A 23,610-nucleotide genomic window follows, 5' to 3' on the forward strand; every position below is an offset into this window, starting at 1 on the left:
AACCGTTACCTTGCGCAGTAGTCTCTAAGCTAGCTTTCTTCATAAGAGTAGCCGCCATTTTGTGCGAGCATCCCCTAGGCTGTCTCATAAGGAGCTATGTATAGCCGCCATCTTGCGTCCGCCATCTTGCGAAAGCATCCTTAGGAGGCGTCTCTAGCCATCTTGTGCAAGGATCCTTAAGCCGCCTCATAAGAGCAACCACCATCTTGCGCAAGCATCCCTAGGGTGTCTCATAACGAGCCTTGTATAACCACCATCTTGCGCAAGCATCCCAAGGGCGTCTCATAAGAACCTATGTATAGCGATCATCTTGCATAAGCACCTTTAAGGAGTCATGTATAGCCACCATATTGTGCAATTAGCGTCGAGAGATGGCTGCTGTAGAATTTTTCTTTTTAAATTATCCGCAACCATTTTTCAACTAAAGAGTGTAACACTGAGGTTTGCGATGTAAGATGGTGGATGACAGCTGACAAAAAGCGCGTGAGTTTGTTTACTAAACAAGAGCACGTGGAATTTTTCAATTTGCCGCCACCACATTTCAAAGGTATCTAGCTAAATATGGCAGCATGGTGCTCTCTTGATTAAAGATGGCGGATGACAGCTAACAGAACTTTTCAAATTGCCCGCTACTACAGAGAGCAGCACAGTGCTCTGTGGATTAAAGATGGCGGATGACAGCTGACGAAATTGCCCGCATGATAGCAGCACAGTGCTCTATTCATTAAAGATGGCGGATGACAGCTGTCAAAATAGCACGTGGCTTTGTTTCCAAACAAGAGCACATAGAATTTGCCGTCACCACATTTCAAAGGTATCTAGCTAAAGAGTACAGCGCTGAGGTTTGTGATGCAAGATGGCGGATGACAGCTGTCAAAAAGCACGTGAGTTTGTAAGGCACGTGGAATTTGCCACCGGCACAAAGAGGGCAGCACGGTGCTCTCTGGATTAAAGATGGCGGTTGACAGCTGTCAGAAAAGCACATGGGTTTGTTTCCAAACAAGAGCGTGTAGAATTTACCACCCCCACATTTCAAAGGTAAGTAGCTAAAGAGGGCAGCACGGTGCTCTCTGGATTAAAGATGGCTGATGATAGCTATCAAAAAAAGCGCATAGGTTTGTTTTCAAACAAGAGCATAAAGAATTTTTCAAATTGCCGCCACTACATTTCAAAGGTATCTAGCTAAAGAGTGCAGCACTGAGGTTTGCGATGCAAGATGGCGGATGACAGCTGTGACGTACCACATTTCAAAGGTAAGTAGCTAAAGAGGGCAGCACGGTGCTCTCTGGATTAAAGATGGCGGATGACAGCTGTCAAAAAAGCACGTGGCTTTGTTTCCAAACAAGAGCATAAAGAATTTTTCAAATTGCCGCCACTACATTTCAAAGGTATCTAGCTAAAGAATGCAGCACTGAGGTTTGCGATACAAGATGGCGGATGACAGCTGTGACGTACCACATTTCAAAGGTAAGTAGCTAAAGAGGGCAGCACTGTGCTCTATGGATTAAAGATGGCGGATGGCAGCTGCACGTAGATTTGTTTATCTCGCGCTAGTGAGGTTAAGTTGGTATCACTAAGGTTTAGGCCCGCCAAGATGGCAGCGCTGCGGATGACAGGTGACGAATTCGCAGCTACTGCGATAAAGAGGGCAGCACGGTGCTCTGTAGTTTAAAGATGGCGGATGACAGCTGTCAAAAAAGCACGTGGCTGTCAAAAAACACGTGGATTTGTTTATCTCGCGCTAGTTAGGTTAAGTTGGTGCTACTGAGGTTTAGGCCTGTCAAGATGGCAGTACTGAGGTTAGCGATGCGTTGTTGTCTGTCAAAAAGCACGTGGCTGTCAAAAACACGTGGCTTTGTTTATCTCGCGGTAGTTAGGTTAAGTTGGTACCACTGAGGTTTAGGCCCGTCAAGATGGCAGCAGTGAGGTTAGCGATGCGTTGTTGTCGATGACAGCTGTCAAAAAGCACGTGGCTTTGTTTACGAATTCAAATTTCCCGCGGGAGGCGGAGGAGGCCTCTGGGAAGGCCCCTCGGGAGGCGGAGGCGGAGGAGGCCTCTGGGAGGGCCCGCAGTGCGGTTTCGGTGGAGGAGGCCCCTGGGAGCCGGAGGTGGAGGTGGCGCCCGAACCCGCCTATTATACTACTGACGTGTTCTATGATATGCGTAATAGTTACGTCGAGAAGTGTGTCTCAAAATATCCAGTTGAAGATCTTGTATATTGTATCTTTATCCTGGCTTTGTTTACTCTCAAAAGCTAAGTAAACCAGCTAAACCATCATTGGTGGATTTTCAAATAATTCTGTCATTCATATAGACAACGACCAGTACTTTGAGCAGTATAAACTCGTAGAAAAAGTAACAGAGTCCAAGTGGCCGATACAGAATTCCACTTCCAGTCATAATTTGTCTATCTATTATAAGTGGGAACAAATTTTCACGAAATTTCATGAGGAAGTAATCAATGTTTTAGCATTCTCGTCTGTAGCAGAATTCGTCGTTACTCCTTCCGAAAGCAATGTCTCCGTGGATCGTGTTAGTTCAATTATGAACTCCTTATGGTCAGGCGAAAGAAATAAACTGCACACTGACACTGTTGAGGCATGTGTGCCACGTAAGACAAACTGTTTCGGTGTATAGTGCGTACAGTTTCACCAGAAGATAGTTAAAGACAAAACTGTACTTCGACAAATCCATGATTCGATTAAATAATCCTACGAGTGGACAGAGTGTGATGAAAACGGGGCAGAAACTTTTCAGTAATTTAAGTTATTTATGCATTCAACACATATTCGTTTTTTAAAATGTTTTGTTTGAAATTTCAGGGTTTTAATTTAAATATTTGGTACACTGCAATACAAAGAAGTTAACTAATGAATTTTCTCCCTTTTATTATGCACGTTTTAAAGACGGAAGTAAAGTGTCTCGGATTTTCACTTTTTAAACATAGCAACCCTATATAAATCTCCAATATTTACACGTGAGGCATACAATTGCTCCGTAAACCAAACCAAACCTCACGGTGCAACAGCCCCAAAGGATCTTGGCCTACCAAGCGGCCACTGCTCATCCCGAAGGCCTGCAAATGACGAGGTGTCGTGTGGTCGGTAAAACGAATTCCGTTATTCTTGGCTTTCTAGACCGGGGCCGCTATCTCACCGTCAGGTAGCTCCTTAATTGTAATCACGTTGGCTGAGTAGACCTCGAACCATCGCCTAGTTGTACTTCCTCTTAAAACAATAATCACCACCTAATCATCAGATCAAAGTCACTGATCCTGCGGGGACTTCAATCCGGGGCCTCTGCGTAAGAGGCAGGCACGCTACCCCTACACCGCGGGGCCGGCGCAATTGATCCGTAGGTCCTTAGATTTTACTATATGGTAGTAGCCTACATCCCAGAGCAATCTAGCGGTGCATAGGGTGTTTACATTATATTATCATAAATATGAGTCCGTAGATGGATATCATGCTTCACACATTTAATGTATTTATAAGGTATAATTTACTCGTATTCCACGGCTTTGCCCATACTTCACTGAAATACTGTATGTGATAACTTGTTTATTGACTCTACAGTAACTTAATATCGCATCCTCTAGGGATGCGGACGACAGCAGCTACTATTGAATACCACGGAAATGACATAACCAAAGTGGACATTGATTGCAATATCTGAACGATTCGATACGCGTCCTATTTTCAATTGCTAGTGCAAATTGCTTTGAATAAAAGCAAAGTGAAACACTCCTTGTGTTGCTATAGTGAGAAGGAAAGGCACTTGTTTTAAATACAATGTAGGCTTAATGGAATTGCCGTTTCAGGGAAATAAAACTTGAAACGACTCTTACTGGAGAGTTCGTTTGTTACGTTATGGGAGACTTAATTGGTTACCTGGACAATTGGATCGTGATAACTGTGAAAGAACAAGGTTCAATAATGACGGAAGTGTTCAAGTAATGAAAAGACGTTCTTGACAGATGAAAACTGGAGTCAGGCCAGGAATAATACGGATATGTGATGGATAAAGAAGTTCAATGCTTAATTAGATCTGGTCACAAAATCAAAAAAAAAGGAGAAGTCGATCTGATGTTCATGTGTAGACTTACGTATATTTATTTTGTACTAGTGGTTTTAACGTCGCACAAACACACCTTAGGTTTCCGACGACGCAAGGATGGGAAAGGGCTACGAATGGGAAGGTAGCGGCCGTGGCCTTAATTATAGCACAGTTCCAGTACTTGCCTGGTGTGAAAACGGGAAACCACGGAAGGCCATCTTCGGGGCTTCCGACGGTGAGATTCGAACCCACCATGTCTCGAACTGCAAACTCACAGCTACACTCCCTGAGTTAAGGCCACGACCGCTTCCTTCCACTCCTAACCCTTTCCTATCCCATCGTCGCCATCGTCGGTGTACCGAGAACAAAAACATTCTCCCTTTATAACATTAGTAGCCTATAGATAAAGGGCTCTCAAACAAAATCATGCGATGTTCCAGAAGTCTGGATTTTTTGGATAATCTGACCGAAATAAATGAAATTAACTGTTTACAGTCATAACCTGGAACATATATTCGGAGATGATGAATTGAACAGTAGCGTAGCCAGGACCGATCGAGTGGTGTGTGTGTGTGGGGGGGAGGGTGTTTACACTCGTAGTTACAAAATGATAGAACATAATGAAGATGCTTGTGTGTGTGTGATGCGCGCATGCATAATTGTCATGAGGACACTATACAAGTGAATTATGTTTAATATTTAGATTGCAATACCAGTACACTACAAAATCTTACATTAAAAAATACAGAACAAGCATAATGTGATCATGGTGAATAATTTTACGTTCAATGGTATGTTCAGATTACAATCTAAAATCCAACTTTCGAGGTTTCTTAGATGATAGATTCAAGAGATCTGTTAGTTTTACAATCCAGTTCTCTGAATATTCAAAAGAGCCAACTCATTTAATCGAATTTCACTTGTTTATTGTCAATTTCTGTTTACTTTCATTTGTAAAATTACCACGGGGGGCGGAGGGGTCTCTTTAACCCCCAGTAATCCCCCCTTGGCTACGCCTCTGGAATTTTTTTTTGCTAGTGGCTTTACGTCGCACCGACACAGATATGTCTTATGGCGACGATGGGATAGGAAAGGCCTAGGAATTGGAAGGAAGTGGCCATGGCCTTAATTAAAGTACACCTGGCGAGTTGGCCGAGCGGTTAGGAGCGCGCAGCTGTGAGTTTGCATCCGGGAGACAGTGGGTTCGAATCCCACTGTCGACAGCCCTGAAGATGGTTTTCCGTGGTTTCCCATTTTCACACCTTAATTAAGGCCACGGCCGCTTCCTTCCCATTCCTAATCCTTTCCTACCCCATCGTCTCCATAAGACCTATCTGTGTCGGTGCGACGTAAAGCAAAATAGCAAAAAAATTATAGTACAGCCCGGTGTGGAAATGGGAAACCACGGAAAACCATCTTAAGGGCTGCCGACAGTGAGATTCGAACCCACTATCTCCTGAATGCAAGCTCATAGCTGCGCGACCCTACCTGTACGGCCAACTCGCCTAGTCTCCTGGAATTCAACAACCTCTATCCATTCTGTGCATTGCGAGTCTTCCCCGGCCTGTGACCGCCAAGGAATTTGGGAGTGTTTTGTACAGAAACTGCGTTCATGTGTATAGGACAGCCGAGATGACAAGCATGTTCCAATCCAGTTCTTCTTTCTCCACAGGTTTCCCAGCGCTTCTGGAGAGACCTCGGAACACGCCCAGTTCGCAAATTGTTGGCGGTGGCTGAATTTCCTGGTGAGTCTAGCAATGTTGCAATATTTAACTAGAGTTAATTTCTAACATGTGTGAATTTCGTAGTACTCCGTTGTATATTTATTTCCTTCTCTTTTCAAATATCTTTGCTCAGGAACTCGCCAAACATTAGAATTTAGGGGCAGGGAATACACAGTGTGGCGCATAAAACTACCATCCACCCGACTGGCGAATCATTCATGATTGATTGCGTTGGTGATCGTTGTTTTACACGGCTAAACTGCATGATTATCATACTTATTGGTGTCTGTACAACCGAAAAAGAGGATGTCTTAAAATATGTTTCAATAATATTGATCTTACTTTATTTCTTCTTCTTCTTCTTCCTTCGGTTGTACATCGTGATTCTAGCCTTGAAAATCCCAAAAATGCTGCCCCCATGTCTCTGTATCCAGAGTGATTTATCTTCTAGCCTCATAATTCTGCTCTTCTGATATCTTTTTCTACTTCGTCCCGCTACGTTCCTGGAAACAGTCCTTGTCTTCTGATGCTATAAGATAGGAGCCTACCATGAAGGGAAGTTTCCTGCAAAGGTCGCTTTCATACCTCCTGTACTCATGGCCCAACCAACTGACCTCCCTCGTTTTAATTTCCTGACCAATCTCAGGTTCACTGAACAGCTATCATAATTCATGATTATACCTTCTTTAGCAGCAGCCGGATTCGATGCAAAGAGATTTCTCTTCTTGAACTCTCATGCTTAATAATAATACCATCATTATGCTACGTCCTTCTCGTCACTACTGCTGAAATGATATTTGCTGCCCAAAGTCACAGAGCACATGCCCTCTTCCTGTAATTAAAGCAGTTTCTTCAGTTTTACCTAGATTTTGCATGCTGTGGGACCTGATCTGTCCTAATCGCTAATTGCTAACATTGTTTCAAATATCACAGCATATGAGGTTAACAGATACTTTTCACTCATGTGTAAATGTACAGGACTGATGTCCATGTTTTTCGTGTCTCGTAAAATAATTCAAGATGAAGTAGAATGGAAAAAGGGAAGATAATTGTATCTTTCGCGAAAGGTTGCATTCTCCAGTCATTCGGTCAACCTGAGTGATGCAGTCGGTTAATAATTCCCTTCCTCTCATCCTTGTGGCGCAAGAGACCATTTATGCCATGACCTGCCAAGACGACTGCTAGCCAGACAGATGGCCTACATACATTGGAGCGCCGTATGGTCAGCGTTACGACAGTTTGAGCCATATTGCCGCCGTGTATCAGACAGCTTCTGAGCTGGTATCACATGGCTCACTGAGCTCTGTTCCAGGCCTCAGTTCAGAATTTAAATCCATTGACTCGCCGGTAATGGTAACCAGGACAGTCAGGTAAGAGGCAGTTCGCTACGCATACACCAGCTATTGGCCTTTTATAATTATTCGGATTCAATTCCAGCTAAGGTCGGTGATACTTCAGGGTGTTCTTCAATCATTTACTATATTGTAATCAAGTGTTACTATAATCTGGCCAGCACGTGTGATTTTTATGTTGAAGTAAGAAGTTTCACTGTCATCAGCGGTCACCAACAACTTACGAGACATATTCTGACCTACAACATCATTTCCTTCTTTATACTTTCGTTTTAGAGGTGATTTCTTTTGTTTCTGTTCACAGATTCCTCAGTTTTCTATCCAGCCTTTGTCCTACAGTATAACACCAACATTCCATGGCTTTAGCATAGTTTCTCCTGAGATAAAAACCCCATGGCACTACAGCCCTTGAAGGGCCTTGGACCGGGCGAGTTGGCCGTGCGCGTAGAGGCGCGCGGCTGTGAGCTTGCATCCGGGAGATCGTAGGTTCGAGCCCCAGATGATAGTTTTCTGTGGTTTCCCATTTTCACACCAGGCAAATGCTGGGGTTGTACCTTAATTAAGGCCACGGCCGCTTCCTTCCAACTCCTAGGCCTTTCCTGTCCCTTCGTCGCCATAAGACCTATCTGTGTCGGTGCGACGTAAACCAACTAGCAAAAGAAAAGGGCCTTGGCCTACCAAGCGACCGCTGTTCAACCCGAAGGCCTGCAGATTACGAGGTGCCGTGTTGTCAGCATGACGAATCCTCTCGGCCGTTATTCTTGGCTTTCTAGACCGGGGCCGCTATCTCACCGTCAGATAGCTCCTCAATTCTAATCACGTAGGCTGAGTGGACCTCGAACCAGCCCTCAGGTCCAGGTAAAAATCCCTGACCTGGCCGAGAATCGAACCCTGGACCTCCGGGTAAAAGGCAGGCACGCTAACCCTACACCACGGTGCGGAGATGGCTGTAATAATTATTGGCATCATGTTGCCAAGGTTTTGTTAAAATAGACAGGGTAAGTGGCCCAAGTTGGCAGGGTCAATCGCGGCTTAGTACAGTGGTATTTGAAAGTGCGCAAATACGTCTGGGTATTCATCGGTATTTCAGGGAACTACGGATACAATTACTGAACCTCGGCATTTCTGATAACAGTGAATGTAATTCATGAAATGTATAACCAATATACAAGGCACATCCAGAAAGTAAGTTCCGTTTCAATTTATTTCCGCTGCAGCGCTGCGATCGCAGTTCCGCACATGCACGGTAGACGCTCTGTATCAAGGAGAAGAAGCGTGTGCCATTTTGAGATCGCTGTCAGCCACGTACGCTTTGTTGTGCTTGTTTACAATGTCGGTGTTTATTGAAAATCCCGCCGCGTGTGAAATCAAATCTGTGATTCGTTTTCTGAATGCTATGAAAGTGAAACCAATTGAAATTTATCGGCAAATTTGCGAAGTTTACGGACAAAATGCGATGAGTGATTCAATGTTGAGAAGGTGGGTCCGACAGTTCAATGAAGGACGTAGTGACGTGCACGATGAAGAACGAAGTGGGCGTCCATCTTTGGCTACAGAAGAACTGGTTCACGCGATTGATAGCAAGATCCGGGGAAACCGCGGTTTACAATTAGTGCTCTCGCTATGGAATTTCCCCAAATCTCACGATCACTAATTCATGAAATTGTTACCGAAAAACTGAAATTTCATAAACTTTGCTCTCGTTGGGTACCAAAGATTCTTACTGAGCAACACAAAACAAAACGGATGGGTAGTGCACTTCAGTTTTTGACCCGTTATAATGAAGGCGGTGAAGAATTTCTGACACAGATAGTCACAGGAGATGAAACATGGGTTTCTTACAACACCCCTGAAAGTAAGCGGCAATCAATGGAATGGAGGCACACTTCATCCCCAGCAACGGTTAAGCCGAAACAAATCTTGACACCTCGAAAAATGATGTGCACAGTGTTCTGGGACTGCAAAGGCATCTTACTCATTGATTTCTTACCGCGTGGTCAAACAATGAACGCAGATGTTTATTGCGAGACACTTAGGAAATTGCGCCGCACAATACAGATTAAGCGCCGAGGATTGCTGTCAAAAGGTGTTGTTTTCCTTCACGACAACGCACGACCACACACTGCAAATGTGACGAAAAACCTCCTACAGGGATTTGACTGGAACATGTTTGACCATCATCCGTACAGCCCTGACCTCGCTCCTAGCGACTTTCATCTGTTCATAAGGCGGGATTCCACTGAGGCAACATTTGGGGGACATGGAACATGCGACAGTGAAGCATGCTGCAGTCGACTTTCAATTGAAGAAACACGGCATGACATGTAGCGTGCGGCTGTGTGGCATGAGACATGTTGCCATCTGTCGAACACTCTCTGGTGCCGCATGCCTCAAAAGTATGCTTGTCGAACAGTGTCGCCCGGGATCCAACAGTGTGTGGATCGGTGCTACAATTTCCGTGCGACAAGATGAAGTGGGCTATTGAAAACACTGCGAGTTTAATTGGGGATTATCACAATGCACCAGCTTGGATCACTCTGCGCCATGCACACTTCCGGGATGATTCGTGAGATGATAGGTTGAGAAAATCGAAACAAGGAGGTATAGCTGTCACCAGCCGGTCAAAGTCGAGTGAGGAACTGTTGTCTTGGTTGCCTTGATGGAATAACGTTTGTAGTTGGCGACAAGTCTCCACAAGTGATGCATGCTACACCCGGCAACACATGTAGCATGCCACATCTTTTGTGCCCGACTGACAACAAGCCGCATGCTACAACGAGCAACATTTGTTGCCAGCCGCATGCTCCATGTCGCCCAAATGTTGCCTCAGTGGAATCCCGCCCTTACATCTCAAGTCTTTCCTTGGCGGTCAACACTTCACCAGTGACGAAGAGCTGAAAGAAAATGTTTCCAACTGCTTGAAGACACAGGCGGCAAACTTCTATGAAGAAGGTATGCAAAACTTGTGCCCCGCTATGACAAATGCCTGCAAAATTTCGGCAGTTATGTGGAAAAGTAGTTTAAGAGTTGTAGAATTTTGTGCAATAAATAATTTTTCTGTATCTGTACACAATTTAGTTTTATTACCAAACGAAACTTACTTTCTGGACGTACTTCGTAATAACAATAATAATAATAATAATAATAATAATAATAATAATAATAATAATAATAATAATAATAATGGTTGTGTCTAAACAAGTCTGACTCCTTGGCTGAAAGGCCAGTGCACTGGCCTTCAGTTCAAAGGGCCCCGAGATCGATTCCCAACAGGACCGGAAATTTTAACTGCCTTTGGTTTTATTCCTCTGGATCGGGAACTAGGTTATTGGGTTCGTGTTAATACTTTTTCTTCATCTACGTACAACACACCGCGCTACGAACCACCACATAAACACACAACAGTGAATACCACCCTCCACAAAGGATTGGCGCTGGGAAGAGCATTCGGTCATAAAACTGGACGACATCCACATCAATTGCTGACCCCAAGAAAATTTGAATAGGCCAGGAAGAAGAATTACGTCAAAATAATAACATATTATGACTTACTGTTCTTACACTTACAGAAAGTGCCTTTACAATCCTATCGATCGATCGTAACGGTTCGCCCGCAATTTTTTCTGCTATCACGTAAGCTCATATCTCTTTTAGGCTCAGTATTTTACAACAGTGCCGAGGAAATCGAGGCCTAAATTATCAAGGTTGGTAAATGCATAATTAACAGTTCAATTCAGCCTTCAATTCATGCTCTACTTCATAGAGTAACATAACACTTGATATACCGGGTGGTACAGCTGCCCCTATTTTTTTACGAATATATGCAACCAGCTAGGACGTAAATGCCTCTTAGTCCCATCTTGCGCAACACCTTACAGCAATGTTATGTGCAGTTAACCCGATGGAGACTTCTCCGCACAATGGAAAAATGGTACAAGAGGCAGTAAGTGAGGTCCATCTCAAAAACACTGTACCATTTTATGTAGAGCGGTGTCCAATACTCTACTAATTTTTACGAAATGTTACTATACTGTACAAACCATAAACACGCCTATAGCTGTCGGTAGAGAATTGCGCACCTGATTGGTCCAAGAGGCCATTTTCTTTTGATAGAAAGGGCGGTCGTGGTATCATAGAAAACGTGATAGGGTAAGACCAATTACAGACATGTCAATGCACCAACATTTTGTACAGTCTCATCACATCGAAATTGATAGAAACGTGTTTTGCACTGTAGTTTATAATCTGTGGCACGCAAATGCTGTACAGCAGATGTGATAGCTTACGCCATGTAATTACTACCGTTAGAGCGATCAAAAAAGGTATAAAACGGGACCATAAGGCTGTAACTCATCAGTAACTTGTCGAAGCGGGAACTTCCGCTCTCCTCGTGAATACAGAGTTACAAGGATGGCGCTTGTACGTTGCAAATAGCTGCGCGGAATTACGTATGGAAGACGTACCTCGATAGGTTACTTGAAGCAGGAAGGGTTCCAACCATTCCTGAGTCATGCATTTTTTAATGTCATTTCGTATTCGCCTAGGCATCGTTTACGAAGACCTTTCTGAAGTCTCTGATATTCTTCTACGGAAGTTATAATAAACAGGTATCATAAATATCGCCACATACGCACCGATTGTGAATACCACCTGAAACATAACGCTGGACTCATTCAACCAAGTAACCCGTAGAAAATGGTTGCAACTATCCGGGCGTAAGAGATGTTAGCAGGCATTTAGAGTTCGAATCTAGTTACGAGCTTTTCAATTTTATTTTTATATTATACTTGTAAGGCCATTCGTAATAAATATTTAACGTTCTTAAGTCTCAAAAGTAATTTGCCACCTTTACAAAGAAAGCATACATACGAAAGGAATAATAACATGCGACTTCCATATGGCAAACGTCTACAGGGAATGAAGCGCAGTGCACGTGTTGTCAACATTCTGACCCACCCATTCAACCAAGCAACTGCGCACGTTCGACTCGAAGACCAAATAACAGCGGTCTACACTTCATACGTAGGGCACATGAAACAGCATATCGTAATCCTAGCAGCAACGTGTGAGCACGTACTGTACGGTTAGCACGAAAACAAACATTATGTATTCACGGGATGATTATGTGAATATGGTACTACTTTATGGAGAAGCAAGGCAAAATGCACGGGAAGACAGACGCTTGTATCAAGAACGATTTCCTGGACGAAGGCTGCCAACTGCAGATACATTTCGACGTGTTGAAAGACGGTTGCGTGCAACGGGGTCATTTCATACATTAACCCCCGTTCGGGATGCTCCAGTGACGTCTGGAAATAAGGACGAAGCTGTTCAAAATGCAATTGCATACAACCCGCACACAAGCTCACGGGCCATAGGAAATGAACTGAACATCAGTCATGTATCTGTACTGCGAATAAGCACCGCCATAAATTCCACCCTTTCCATCAACAGCTGCACCAGGAACTTCACGGAGATGACTTTCCAAAACGGATAGAATTTTCGCAATGGATATTACAAAGAGTTGAAGCTGATGTGAATTTCTTAATGGACATTCTCTTTAGTGATGAATCCAGATTTCACAACAACGGAACTGTTAATCGTCACAACTTCCATTACTGGAGCGTTGAAAATCCTCACTGGATCAGGGGAGCTCGATTTCAGGTACAATGGGGCGTCAACGTGTGGTGCGGGATACTAGGTGACAAGATAACTGGACCATATTTCTTCGATGGAAACCTCACGGGACGACGCTATCTAGAGTTTCTTCGTGAGTACCTCCCACTCTTATTGGAGGATGTGCCCCTTATGACACGGTTACGGATGTGGTTCCAGCAGGATGGAGCTCCCCCACACTGGTCATTGGCAGTACGGAACCACTTGCATAGGACATATCCTGGACTTCGTGATTAGAATTGAGGAGCTATCTGACGGTGAGATAGCGGCCCCGGTCTAGAAAGCCAAGAATAACGGCCGAGAGGACTCGTCGTGCCGACCACACGACACCTCGTAATCTGCAGGCCTTCGCGCTGAGCAGCGGTCACTTGGTAGGACAAGGCCCTTCAAGGGCTGTAGTGCCATGGGGTTTGGTTTGGTTTGGTTTGTAAACATCTTTAGGAATTTCACATTACATCCAAGACCACGAGCAAAGTCAAAATCAAAGTTATCAAAGGAATGTAGTATATGACTGTGACTGTACGTTGCGCATACCATAACTTGCGGCGAATGTCAGAAATATACTGTCTTAGAAACTGGGAATATAAAGATCTTCCTGGATCTTAAATTTCCTTTTCAGGTATCGAAGGACATTTGTTAAATAAAATAGGAACTCTCAGTTGTCTTATTCACAAGTTAATGTGGTTATTTTTGCTCAGACAACTCTCCTCCCTTGAATAATTATGTGCAGTTAATCCCGTTCAGAATTTCTATGTGAAGGGTGGTGATTCTGGGGCCATATCTCTGATTTCGTTTGTTATATAGATATCATAGGAAACGTTTTTGAACTTTATCAAGCTGAGTTTGGTGACTGTATTAATGAGATGACAAATTTGAAATAATGTTGAAATGTGTACTTTTAATATGACAACCATGTACATTAAAATTCGAATGAACAGAGCTCCGTCCACGAGAGTATTTCACTTTGCATACGAATCTGAAGGTACATCACTAAAGTAAACAACCGACGTCTTCCTACAGGCAGCGTTTCTTAAATCCGTAGCCGCCTGTAGGCAATGTTTTGGTATCCAGAATCCGTTCCTTATAAATACAAAATATGCAATACTTCTCTCTGCAAAGCTTAAACATTCATATCAGTGGTCAGTGGATTTACCGTGCTTTACAGCAAAAGTTACAGTACATTTTACTGGGAACACCTTCATACTTCCTAAGACTATCTTTTGACGTCTGGGATGAGCTTTGATAGCGTTATATTGAGCAGGGATTGCAAGACAGCGATCACGGTACACAATCTTCAAATGCTTTCACATCAACAACTACGGTCCAATTAGAAACATCCCAAAGTACTATAGCTTTATTCATAATTAATGCAGGCTAAAGATCCTCAATTCATTCTCAAGCTCATTAAGAACGACAGAGTTTGTAAGTATCTGGGCAGGGGTCAGCCAAGGATTAGAGAGACGGAAAATTATTTCACTAACTTTGCGCTTGGTTACTCCGTGTTCTTAACTTAAATTCAACATGGATTTCACATTCTTCATTAAAGACTTTAATAATTTCTTGAATTATCCTCAACCACGGTTCCTTATACATTGATATAAGGAAGAATTCTTCTTCTTCTTAATCCGTTTACCCTCCAGGGTTGGTTTTCCCTCGGACTCAGCGAGGGATCCCACCTCTACTGCCTCAAGGGCAGTGTCCTTGAGCGTAAGACTTTTGGTCGAGGGTACAACTGGGAGGAGGACCAGTAACTCGCCCAGGTGGCCTCACAGGGGCCTTGGCCTTGTAGAGGTGTGGTAAGATTGGAAGGGAAAGGCAGGGAAGAGGGAAGGAAGCGGCCGTGGCCTTTTGTTAGGTACCATCCCGGCATTTGCTGAGAGGAGAAGTGGGAAACTACGGAAAACCACTTCCAGGATGGCTGAGGTGGGAATCGAACGCCCTCTACTCAGTTGACCTCCCAAGGCTAAGTGGGCCCCGTTTCCAGTCCTCGTACCACGTTTCAAATTTTGTGGCAGAGCCAGGAATTCAACCAGGGCCTCCAGGGTGGCAGTTAATCACGCTAACCACTATACTACAGAGGCGGACTAAGGGAGAATTACTTTAAACTACACAGCGGCCGCCGTGTGGTCTGCGGTGTATACTACCAGAGGACTTGATATCCAAACGTGGTGGTTGTTTCGTGAATCAAGGGCCTCCCTCAGTGGCTGTCTGAGAGTGATATTTCAATCATTCATTTTTTATCAATCAGTCACTACTGATCTGAATTTAGGACAGTCTCCCACGTGGCAGATTCCCTATCTGCTGTTTTCCTATCCTTTTCTTAAATGATTGCAAATACATCGGGAATTTATTGAACATCTCCCTTGGTAAGTTATTCCAATCCCTAACTCCCCTTCCTATAAACGAATATTTGCTTCAATTTGTTCTCTTGAATTCCAAATTTATCTTCATATTATGATATTTCCTACGTTTAAAGTCACCACTCACACTTATTCGTCTATAAATGTCATTCCACGCCATCTCTCCACTGCAGTGGAGTGCACTGACAGCTCGGAACATAACACTTAATCGAGCAGCTCGTCTCTCACCACGTTCTACACTCGCCCATGCTAAGTCATCAGTAAGTTTCATTCCCATGAGTAAGATGGCTTTGGAGGCACCATCTCTTGGTGATACTAATGAACAGAATATCCTAGAACTTATAGCTGAACAGACGTTAAGTTCATAACGTTCATACACTGACTGACAGTGACAATGCAACACCAAGGAGGAGTGGTTCGAAAGGGATGAAAGTTGGGAAAAAAACAGAGACGGCACGAATGAATAATTGATGTTTATTTCAAACCGATATGCAGGTTACACAATGCGCACGGCATCGACTCAGTAGGATGTAGGACCACCGCGAGCGGCGATGCACGCAGAAACACGTAGAGGTACAGAGTCAATAAGAGTGCGGATGGTGTCCTGAGGGATGGTTCTCCATTCTCTGTCAACCATTTGCCACAGTTGGTCGTCCGTACGAGGCTGGGGCAGAGTTTGCAAACGGCGTCCAATGAGATCCCACCCGTGTTCGATTGGTGAGAGATCCAGAGAGTACGCTGGCCACGAAAGCATCTGTACACCTCGTAGAGCCTGTTGGGAGATGCGAGCAGTGTGTGGGCGGGCATTATCCTGCTGAAACAGAGCATTGGGCAGCCCCTGAAGGTACGGAAGTGCCACCGGCTGCAGCACATGCTGCACGTAGCGGTGGGCATTTAACGTGCCTTGAATACGCACTAGAGGTGACGTGGAATCATACGCAATAGCGCCCCATACCATGATGCCGCGTTGTCTAGCGGTAGGGCGCTCCGCAGTTACTGCCGGATTTGACCTTTCTCCACGCCGACGCCACACTCGTCTGCGGTGACTATCACTGACAGAACAGAAGCGTGACTCATCGGAGAACACGACGTTCCGCCATTCCCTCATCCAAGTCGCTCTAGCCCGGCACCATGCCAGGCGTGCACGTCTATGCTGTGGAGTCAATGGTAGTCTTCTGAGCGGGCGCCGGGAGTGCAGGCCTCCTTCAACCAATCGACGGGAAATTGTTCTGGTCGATATTGGAACAGCCAGGGTGTCTTGCACATGCTGAAGAATGGCGGTTGACGTGGCGTGCGGGGCTGCCACCGCTTGGCGGCGGATGCGCCGATCCTCGCGTGCTGACGTCACTCGGGCTGCGCCTGGACCCCTCGCACGTGCCACATGTCCCTGCGCCAACCATCTTCGCCACAGGGGCTGCACCGTGTACACATCCCTATGGGTATCGGCTGCGATTTGACGAAGCGACCGACCTGCCCTTCTCAGCCCGATCACCATACCCCTCGTAAAGTCGTCTGTCTGCTGGAAATGCCTCCGTTGACGGCGGCCTGGCATTCTTAGCTATACACGTGTCCTGTGGCACACGACAACACGTTCTACAATGACTGTCGGCTGAGAAATCACGGTACGAAGTGGGCCATTCGCCAACGCCGTGTCCCATTTATCGTTCGCTACGTGCGCAGCACAGCGGCGCATTTCACATCATGAGCATACCTCAGTGACGTCAGTCTACCCTGCAATTGGCATAAAGTTCTGACCACTCCTTCTTGGTGTTGCATTTGCTCTGTCAGTCAGTGTATAAGATAGTAATGATTCCGTGAAGATAAACGCAAATGTGTTCGGTGTGCATTATTGCCACATTGTATACTAGCGAGCATGTAATCAGTTTCTCTTTCTTTAGATTGTTTTGAATGGAACGTTCGCTCAGAGAGGCGCTGTTTCTTCCAGGTTGTCGAAGTGCACAGGTGAACATATTAGAAGGAATGTGTGATAAGGTCGAAGTGATCTCTTGACGTGGAGCATTTACTGAAATACTTTCTTCACATGTACTGTAAGAGCATATTGCGCTTCTTCTGTGTGACCGAGAATGTATTAGTAATAAATCGTCTGACTGTATCTCTTCACAAAATAAAAAAGAATTTAAAGCAAAGAAAACATAGTGTTCTTTTCTGAATGGCATATTTTTCTGACGGCTTCGCTTATAAACTATTTGGAGATAATTCATCTATGGCGTGACAGCCGAGTGGCGTCACTGGCTGCTCACCAATAAAATAGAATTTTGACTCCAGAAATTGTGCCCCTGTGTTTCGGATTTCACGTAAGACAGGCGGCCACATAGCTATGATCACTATATCGAGAGTCACGTATAACTACAAGCTTATTTGCAAAAAAATCGTCTTATGGGACGTACACCAGCATTTAGACTCAGTATGTAACACTTACAGCAATTTCTGGAATAAAGTTGTTTAAAATACCCCATTGTTTAACTGGAACATAACTAAAACAACTTTAATCTTAAAAATAGTAGATATTCCTATTGTTTTCCATTTTTAAGCTCATCAAAAAGATAAGGATACAGTAATGTTTACAAATTAAATACCCTTAAGCTCCCCTATTGCTGCTTTCTGATAAATTAACTATAAATATTCTTATTTGCAACTTAAGAATAGGTTTATATGTTAGAAACTTTTAAAAGTCACTGAAAATATTAAGCCTGTAATGTACTGTTTTACATATTTCGAACACACATTACTAGACAGTATAGAAATTTCAAATCATTAACTTTTCCCTTAATATTTATTCACAGATACACGCGAGGCACGAAATCATAAGTTATGCACACCCTGGTGAAAACTTCCTAGACCGAACAAGTGACCGCGCGGTTTGAGTCACGACCCCTTCCTTCCCACTCCTGGCACTTTCGTGTCCCATCGTCGCCATGAGACCGTCGGTGCGATGTTAAGTAATTCCTAGGTAATTCTAAACATCCACCGATCTTTTTCTGTGCATATTATTAGGTAATGAAATGAAATGAAATGGCGTATGGCTTTTTTAGTGCCGGAAGTGTCCAAGGACATGTTCGGCTCGCCATGTGAAGGCCTTTTGATTTGACAAACATAGGCGACCTGCGCGTCGTGATGAGGCTGGAATGATGATGAAGACGACACATATATCCAGCCTCCGTGCCAACGAAATTAACCAATGATAGTTAAAATTCCCGACCCTGCCGGGAATCGAACCCGGGACCCCTGTAACGAAAGGCCAGCACGCTAACCATTTAGCCATGGAGCCGGACATATTATTAGGTATTTTTGTGCTAGAATAAAACTGAAATGAATTCAGAATATTTCATAAAGCGAGAAGCCACCGTGGCTCAGGCTGCAGTGCGCCGGCCTCTCACCGCTGAGTTCTGTGGTTCAAATCTCCATCACTCGATGTGAGATTTGTGCTGGAGTAAACGGAGACGGGACAGGTTTTTCTCTGTCATCTTTCATTCAAGCAGCACTCTCCAATATAATTTCATTTCATCTGTCATTCATTCATCATTGCCCCAGAGGAGTGCGACAGGCTTCGGCAGCCGGCACAATTCCTATCTTCGCCGCTAGAAGGGGGCTTCATGCATTCCATTCCTGACCCGGTCAAATGACAAGAAACAGGCTGTGGATTTTCATTTTCATTTTCGTTTCATAAAGCGACCCACATTGATATTTCTGATAGTTCAATGCAAACACTGAACTGTAAAATTGTATTGCAAATATTTCTTTACATATATAGTAAGTGCTCAATATGATGTCTTTAATTTTTCAAGTACGTCGAATATCAATTTATATAATTTATATGTAATTGTACAACAACAATTTCCTTCAATATAATTTTTTTTTTTTTTTTGCTAGTTGCTTTTCGTCGCACCGACACAGATAGGTCTTATGGCGGCGATGGGAGAGGAAAGGGCTAGGAGTAGGAAGGAAGCGGCCGTGGCCTTAATTAAGGTGCAGCCACAGCATTTGCCTGGTGTGAAAATGGGAAACCACGGAAAACCATTTTCAGGGCTGCCGACAGTGGGGTTCGAACCTACTATCTCCCGAATACTGGATACTGGCCGCACTTAAGCGACTGCAGCTATCGAGCTCGGTAATATAATTTTTCAACTATGTGATGAATTTACTCAGTTGTGATTAGGAAGTCATGAAATAATGTTAATTTTTAAATAGAATTATTCCTATGTTATACGAAATCGTCGCATCAAAAATGTTATGATTGAAAAAATATTAGAAATGTTCAAACTGAACTTACAGATTACGCTGGGTTTTTAGGAATTGTGTAATCTTAATATGTTATAAATTTATGGCGGAAAACCACAACGGTATAAGTAACAGTATACGTATTCAGAGAAAAATATACTTATACATTTCAGTTACAATGTAAAGTCATGGTTTGCATGAAATTAAAAATGAAAAGTACAGAATGCTTGGCGCATTATAACTAGATAATATTGAAGTTAATTTTCGAGAATAAGGCATTATTATTTTTAAAAGTACTATATTGCTCCCTTGTACCTCTGTGATTTGAAACATTGGTGCTTATTGCCACTTGCATCCCTAAGTATTTAAGCAGAATGAGGTTACTTGTATGCATATTTACTCATTACTTAGCCTACGAGACGGAAAAGAGCAGCCAACGATCCATCAAGCATTGAATAAGCCACAGTTTGTTATTTTGCACTTACTGCGACAGAGTGTTCACGTTCTTGACACACAAAATCTATCAATAACGATGTGCAGATACTGTACATAAGTACTTGTGATGTTCTGCCTGATATTTTGTTTCTACTCTGCTTCTACTCAAAATATATTCTTGGTATTCTAGCAAAAATGAGGGAATGCATGTGAATAAAGACAGTAGTCATATTGTATGACACATTCAGTGCTTGTATTACCTAGCTCTGATTACATGTTACAGCTTTCATCAATGAACGTCAGGCTGTTGAGTCAGAAACTGGAGAAGGAGAATCTGTCACCGACCGAACGAAGAGGAGTCCTGATGATGATGACGAAGCAGAGAGCGGTAAGTCGCAGGTCAGAAGAAAGTCATCTCGTCGGTCGTGGGAATCATCATGGACTAATCACTCAACAAGAGAGGGCTAAATGTTTTATCTGATCTGGGGCAGTGGTTGCTTACAAACTTAAACGCTACATTCTTGTAGTTACCTAATTGTGGAAATAAGGACAAAGCAGTCATAAGTCTCGAGTACTTATAAAGCAAAATCGTCTCGATACAGATTATGATGGACGCTGGAGGAAATGCTTCCACAATTCTTAACCTCGGAAGTAAGTGGTATGTGTGGTTAGCTCTACAGACGACTGTCTTTGCCCCAGGCTATAAGCCTCTAGAATAGAACAAATCTTGACGGGGAACTGAACACACGCCCCTCTGAGTGAATGTACGTAAATCCTTATGGTAATCTACGCGGTTGCAGTGTACTGTATATGCTAGTATGTGCATCCATAATTAACTGGGGAAAGAATTAGATAGTTACCTCAAGGCTTTAAAAATTTCGTATCACTCCTGGGGAATGTGAGTCGGCCCCTTGGTGTAGGGGTAGCGTATCTGCCTCTTACCTGGAGGCCCCGGGTTCGATTCCCGGCCAGGTCAGGGAGTTTTACCTGGACCTGAGGGCTGATTCGAGGTCCACTCAGCCTACGTGATTTGAATTGAGGAGCTATCTGACGGTGAGGTAGCGGCCCAGGTCTAGAAAGCCAAGAATAACGGCCGACAGGATTCGTCGTGCTGACCACACGGCACCTCGTAACCTGCAGGCTTTCGGGTTGAGCAGCGGTCGCTAGGTAGGCCAAGGCACTTCAAGGGCTGTAGTGCCATGGGGTTTGGTTTTGGTTTTTTGGTTCCTGGGGAATGTATACAGGACAATCCAAGGAACAATCCCACTGAAGATTGTTGTATAAAGAACGACGTTGTTGTCTCAATAGCTCATCCTCCGAATTGTCGGGTTCGATCCCAGCTCGAATCCGTGGTATTTGAACGTGCTCAAATACACCAGCGCCGTGCCGTTAGTTCTACCAGCACGTAAAAGAACACCTGTGAGGCAATGATTCGGAACATCAACGCCTCCGAAAACTGTAAAAGTAATTAGTGGAATGTAAAGCCAATAACGTTATTATATGTCATTCTAGAAATTAAACTGTCAACTTTTGGATAAAACAAACCAGATTTTCGAATCGTACAGCTTATTGTTAAGAGTGATTGAAATACTTTACGACAAAGGGGATGTCAAGATTTTAATTAGCATTACTATTTAATAAACCAACAACAAGAATGGTTCTGGCAGTTGGTATTAAGACAAGAGTTTAATGAAGTGTCTTCTTCTGTGTCTGGCATACTGCTGCAATTGAAGCGGGATTCATGCTCCGATTAATTTAAATGTGCACGCTTCATTTCCCGGCTCCTCCCTATAAAATAAATGAATTTAGAAGTGGACGATATGCACGAGGTAAGGTGGCCATTTAAAAGAAACGAATTAATCTTACTGATAGAAACGATTAATGAAAGCTGCAATACAGTCGTTACTCTTAACCCATCATGTACATTAGAATATCCAGTCAATGTGTCATTTCAGTCTGCACGCCTCAGATGAAACACATTCCGCTTATTCTGAACTACTCTCTTAAAGTTAAGCGAGTTCATTTTCTAAGTTTCATATGAATAAATTATGCGACTTGCGAATATCGGTGTCATACATCTTCAGTATGCTGACATATGTATCCTTCTTTAAGATTAGCGAAGGTAAATGCCACTCTAAAATAGATCAACACTAAATGATGGGGCCTCCATCACAACAGCTTAAAAATACTTATATGGAGGGATGAAGTCAGTTTGCATTAGTTTATGGATGGTCACCGTTCTACTTATAAAACAACGAACGCACTTTTTAATGTCAAGGAGAACTACATTTATCTATTCGTATACAAACAGATCCTTCTGGAAACCAGTTCCCCAGATTAGAACATATTTCTATTTTAGGCTTCTTATATTGTCGATGCGGATAAAACGAATGACCACTGGCGTGGAAAAGAAAATTGAAAACCACCATCAGCCAAGCATAAAATGCAATAATAATGTAATTTGTTTTATGTCCCATTAACAACATTCCGGGTTTTTTTGGAGGTGTCGACGTGCTAGAAATTTGTCCCATAGGAGTTCTTTTGCAAGCCGATAAATCTACCTCTGCATGGCTGGCATATATGAACACTTTCAAATTCCACCGAACTGAGTCGCGATCGAACCCACAAACCTGGGCTCAGAAGGCCAGCGTTCTACAATCCAAGCCACTGAGCCCAGACAAACATGAAACACAATTTCGTGGTTGTCCATTTAACTTGAAGAAAATGATCAGACAGTAACTTGTGGAGAGCATGGCCACTTCTTTCCAATCAATTAGAAACACAAGCACTAGATCGGGTATCGGAGGAGCATATGGTAGCCTAATTGACCGAATTCACAAGCAGAGTGTATAAATTAGGCTATTGATAAAGTCATTCCTGGTCCCTGTATGAAATAACAGTGACAATAATACAAAAAATAACAACAACAACAACAATAACATAACAATAATAATAATAATAATAATAATAATAATAATAATAATAATAATAATAATACCGAGCGTGTTGGGCCTGCGGTTAGGGTCGCGTAGTACCATGCAAATGCTGGAAATGTACCTTAATTAAGGCCACGGCCGCTACATTCCCAGTCCTAGCCCTTACTCATCCTTGCGCCGCCGAAAATCTTCGATGTGCTAATGCGAAGTAAAACCACTGGTGAAATAATAATAATAATAATAATAATAATAATAATAATAATAATAATAATAATAATAATAATAATCTCCGCCTCTCTGTTGTAGTAGTTAGCATGGTTAGTTGCCACCCCCGGAGGCCCGGGTTCGATTCCCGGCTCTGTTATGAAATTTGAAAAGTGCTATGAGGGTTGGAACGGAGTCCACTCAGCCTCGGGAGGTCAGCAGAGTGAAGGGGGGTTCGATTACCACCTCAGCCATCCTCGAAGTGGTTTTCTGTGGTTTCCCACTTCTCCTCCAGGCAAATTCCGGGATGGTACCTAAGTTAAGGCACGGCCGATTCCTTTCCTCTTCCTTGTGTATCCCTTCCAATCTTCCTATCCCCCCACAAGAAGGTGAAGCCGGCTGGGCGAGGTACTGGGCCTCTTCCCCTGTTATATTCCCCTGACCCAAAGTGTCATGCTCCAGGACACTGTCTTTGAGGCGGTAGAGGTGGAATCCTTCGCTGAGTCCGAGGGAAGAACCAACCCTGGAGGGTAAACAGATTAAGAAAGAAAGAAACAAAGAAGGAAAGAAAGAAAATTAAGTAATAATAATAATAAATGTATGTTAGGCCACAGGCCAAGGGCTGGT

At 43.5% G+C, this 23,610-nt stretch overlaps 1 protein-coding gene across 2 annotated transcripts in view; it reads left to right on the forward strand.

The window, feature by feature from the left end:
- LOC136863734 (uncharacterized) overlaps nt 1–23,610 on the forward strand; it is a 112,328-nt gene that overhangs the window by 50,173 nt on the left and 38,545 nt on the right. For both annotated transcript variants that reach the window (XM_067140088.2, XM_068225878.1), the window contains exons 2-3: nt 5,730–5,802; nt 20,127–20,231. In XM_067140088.2, the coding sequence (XP_066996189.2) occupies nt 5,730–5,802; nt 20,127–20,231 (178 nt within the window). The remainder of the gene's footprint in view (nt 1–5,729; nt 5,803–20,126; nt 20,232–23,610) is intronic.

This window comes from Anabrus simplex, chromosome 2 (genome assembly GCF_040414725.1).
Source record: "Anabrus simplex isolate iqAnaSimp1 chromosome 2, ASM4041472v1, whole genome shotgun sequence".
NCBI lineage: Eukaryota > Metazoa > Arthropoda > Insecta > Orthoptera > Tettigoniidae > Anabrus > Anabrus simplex.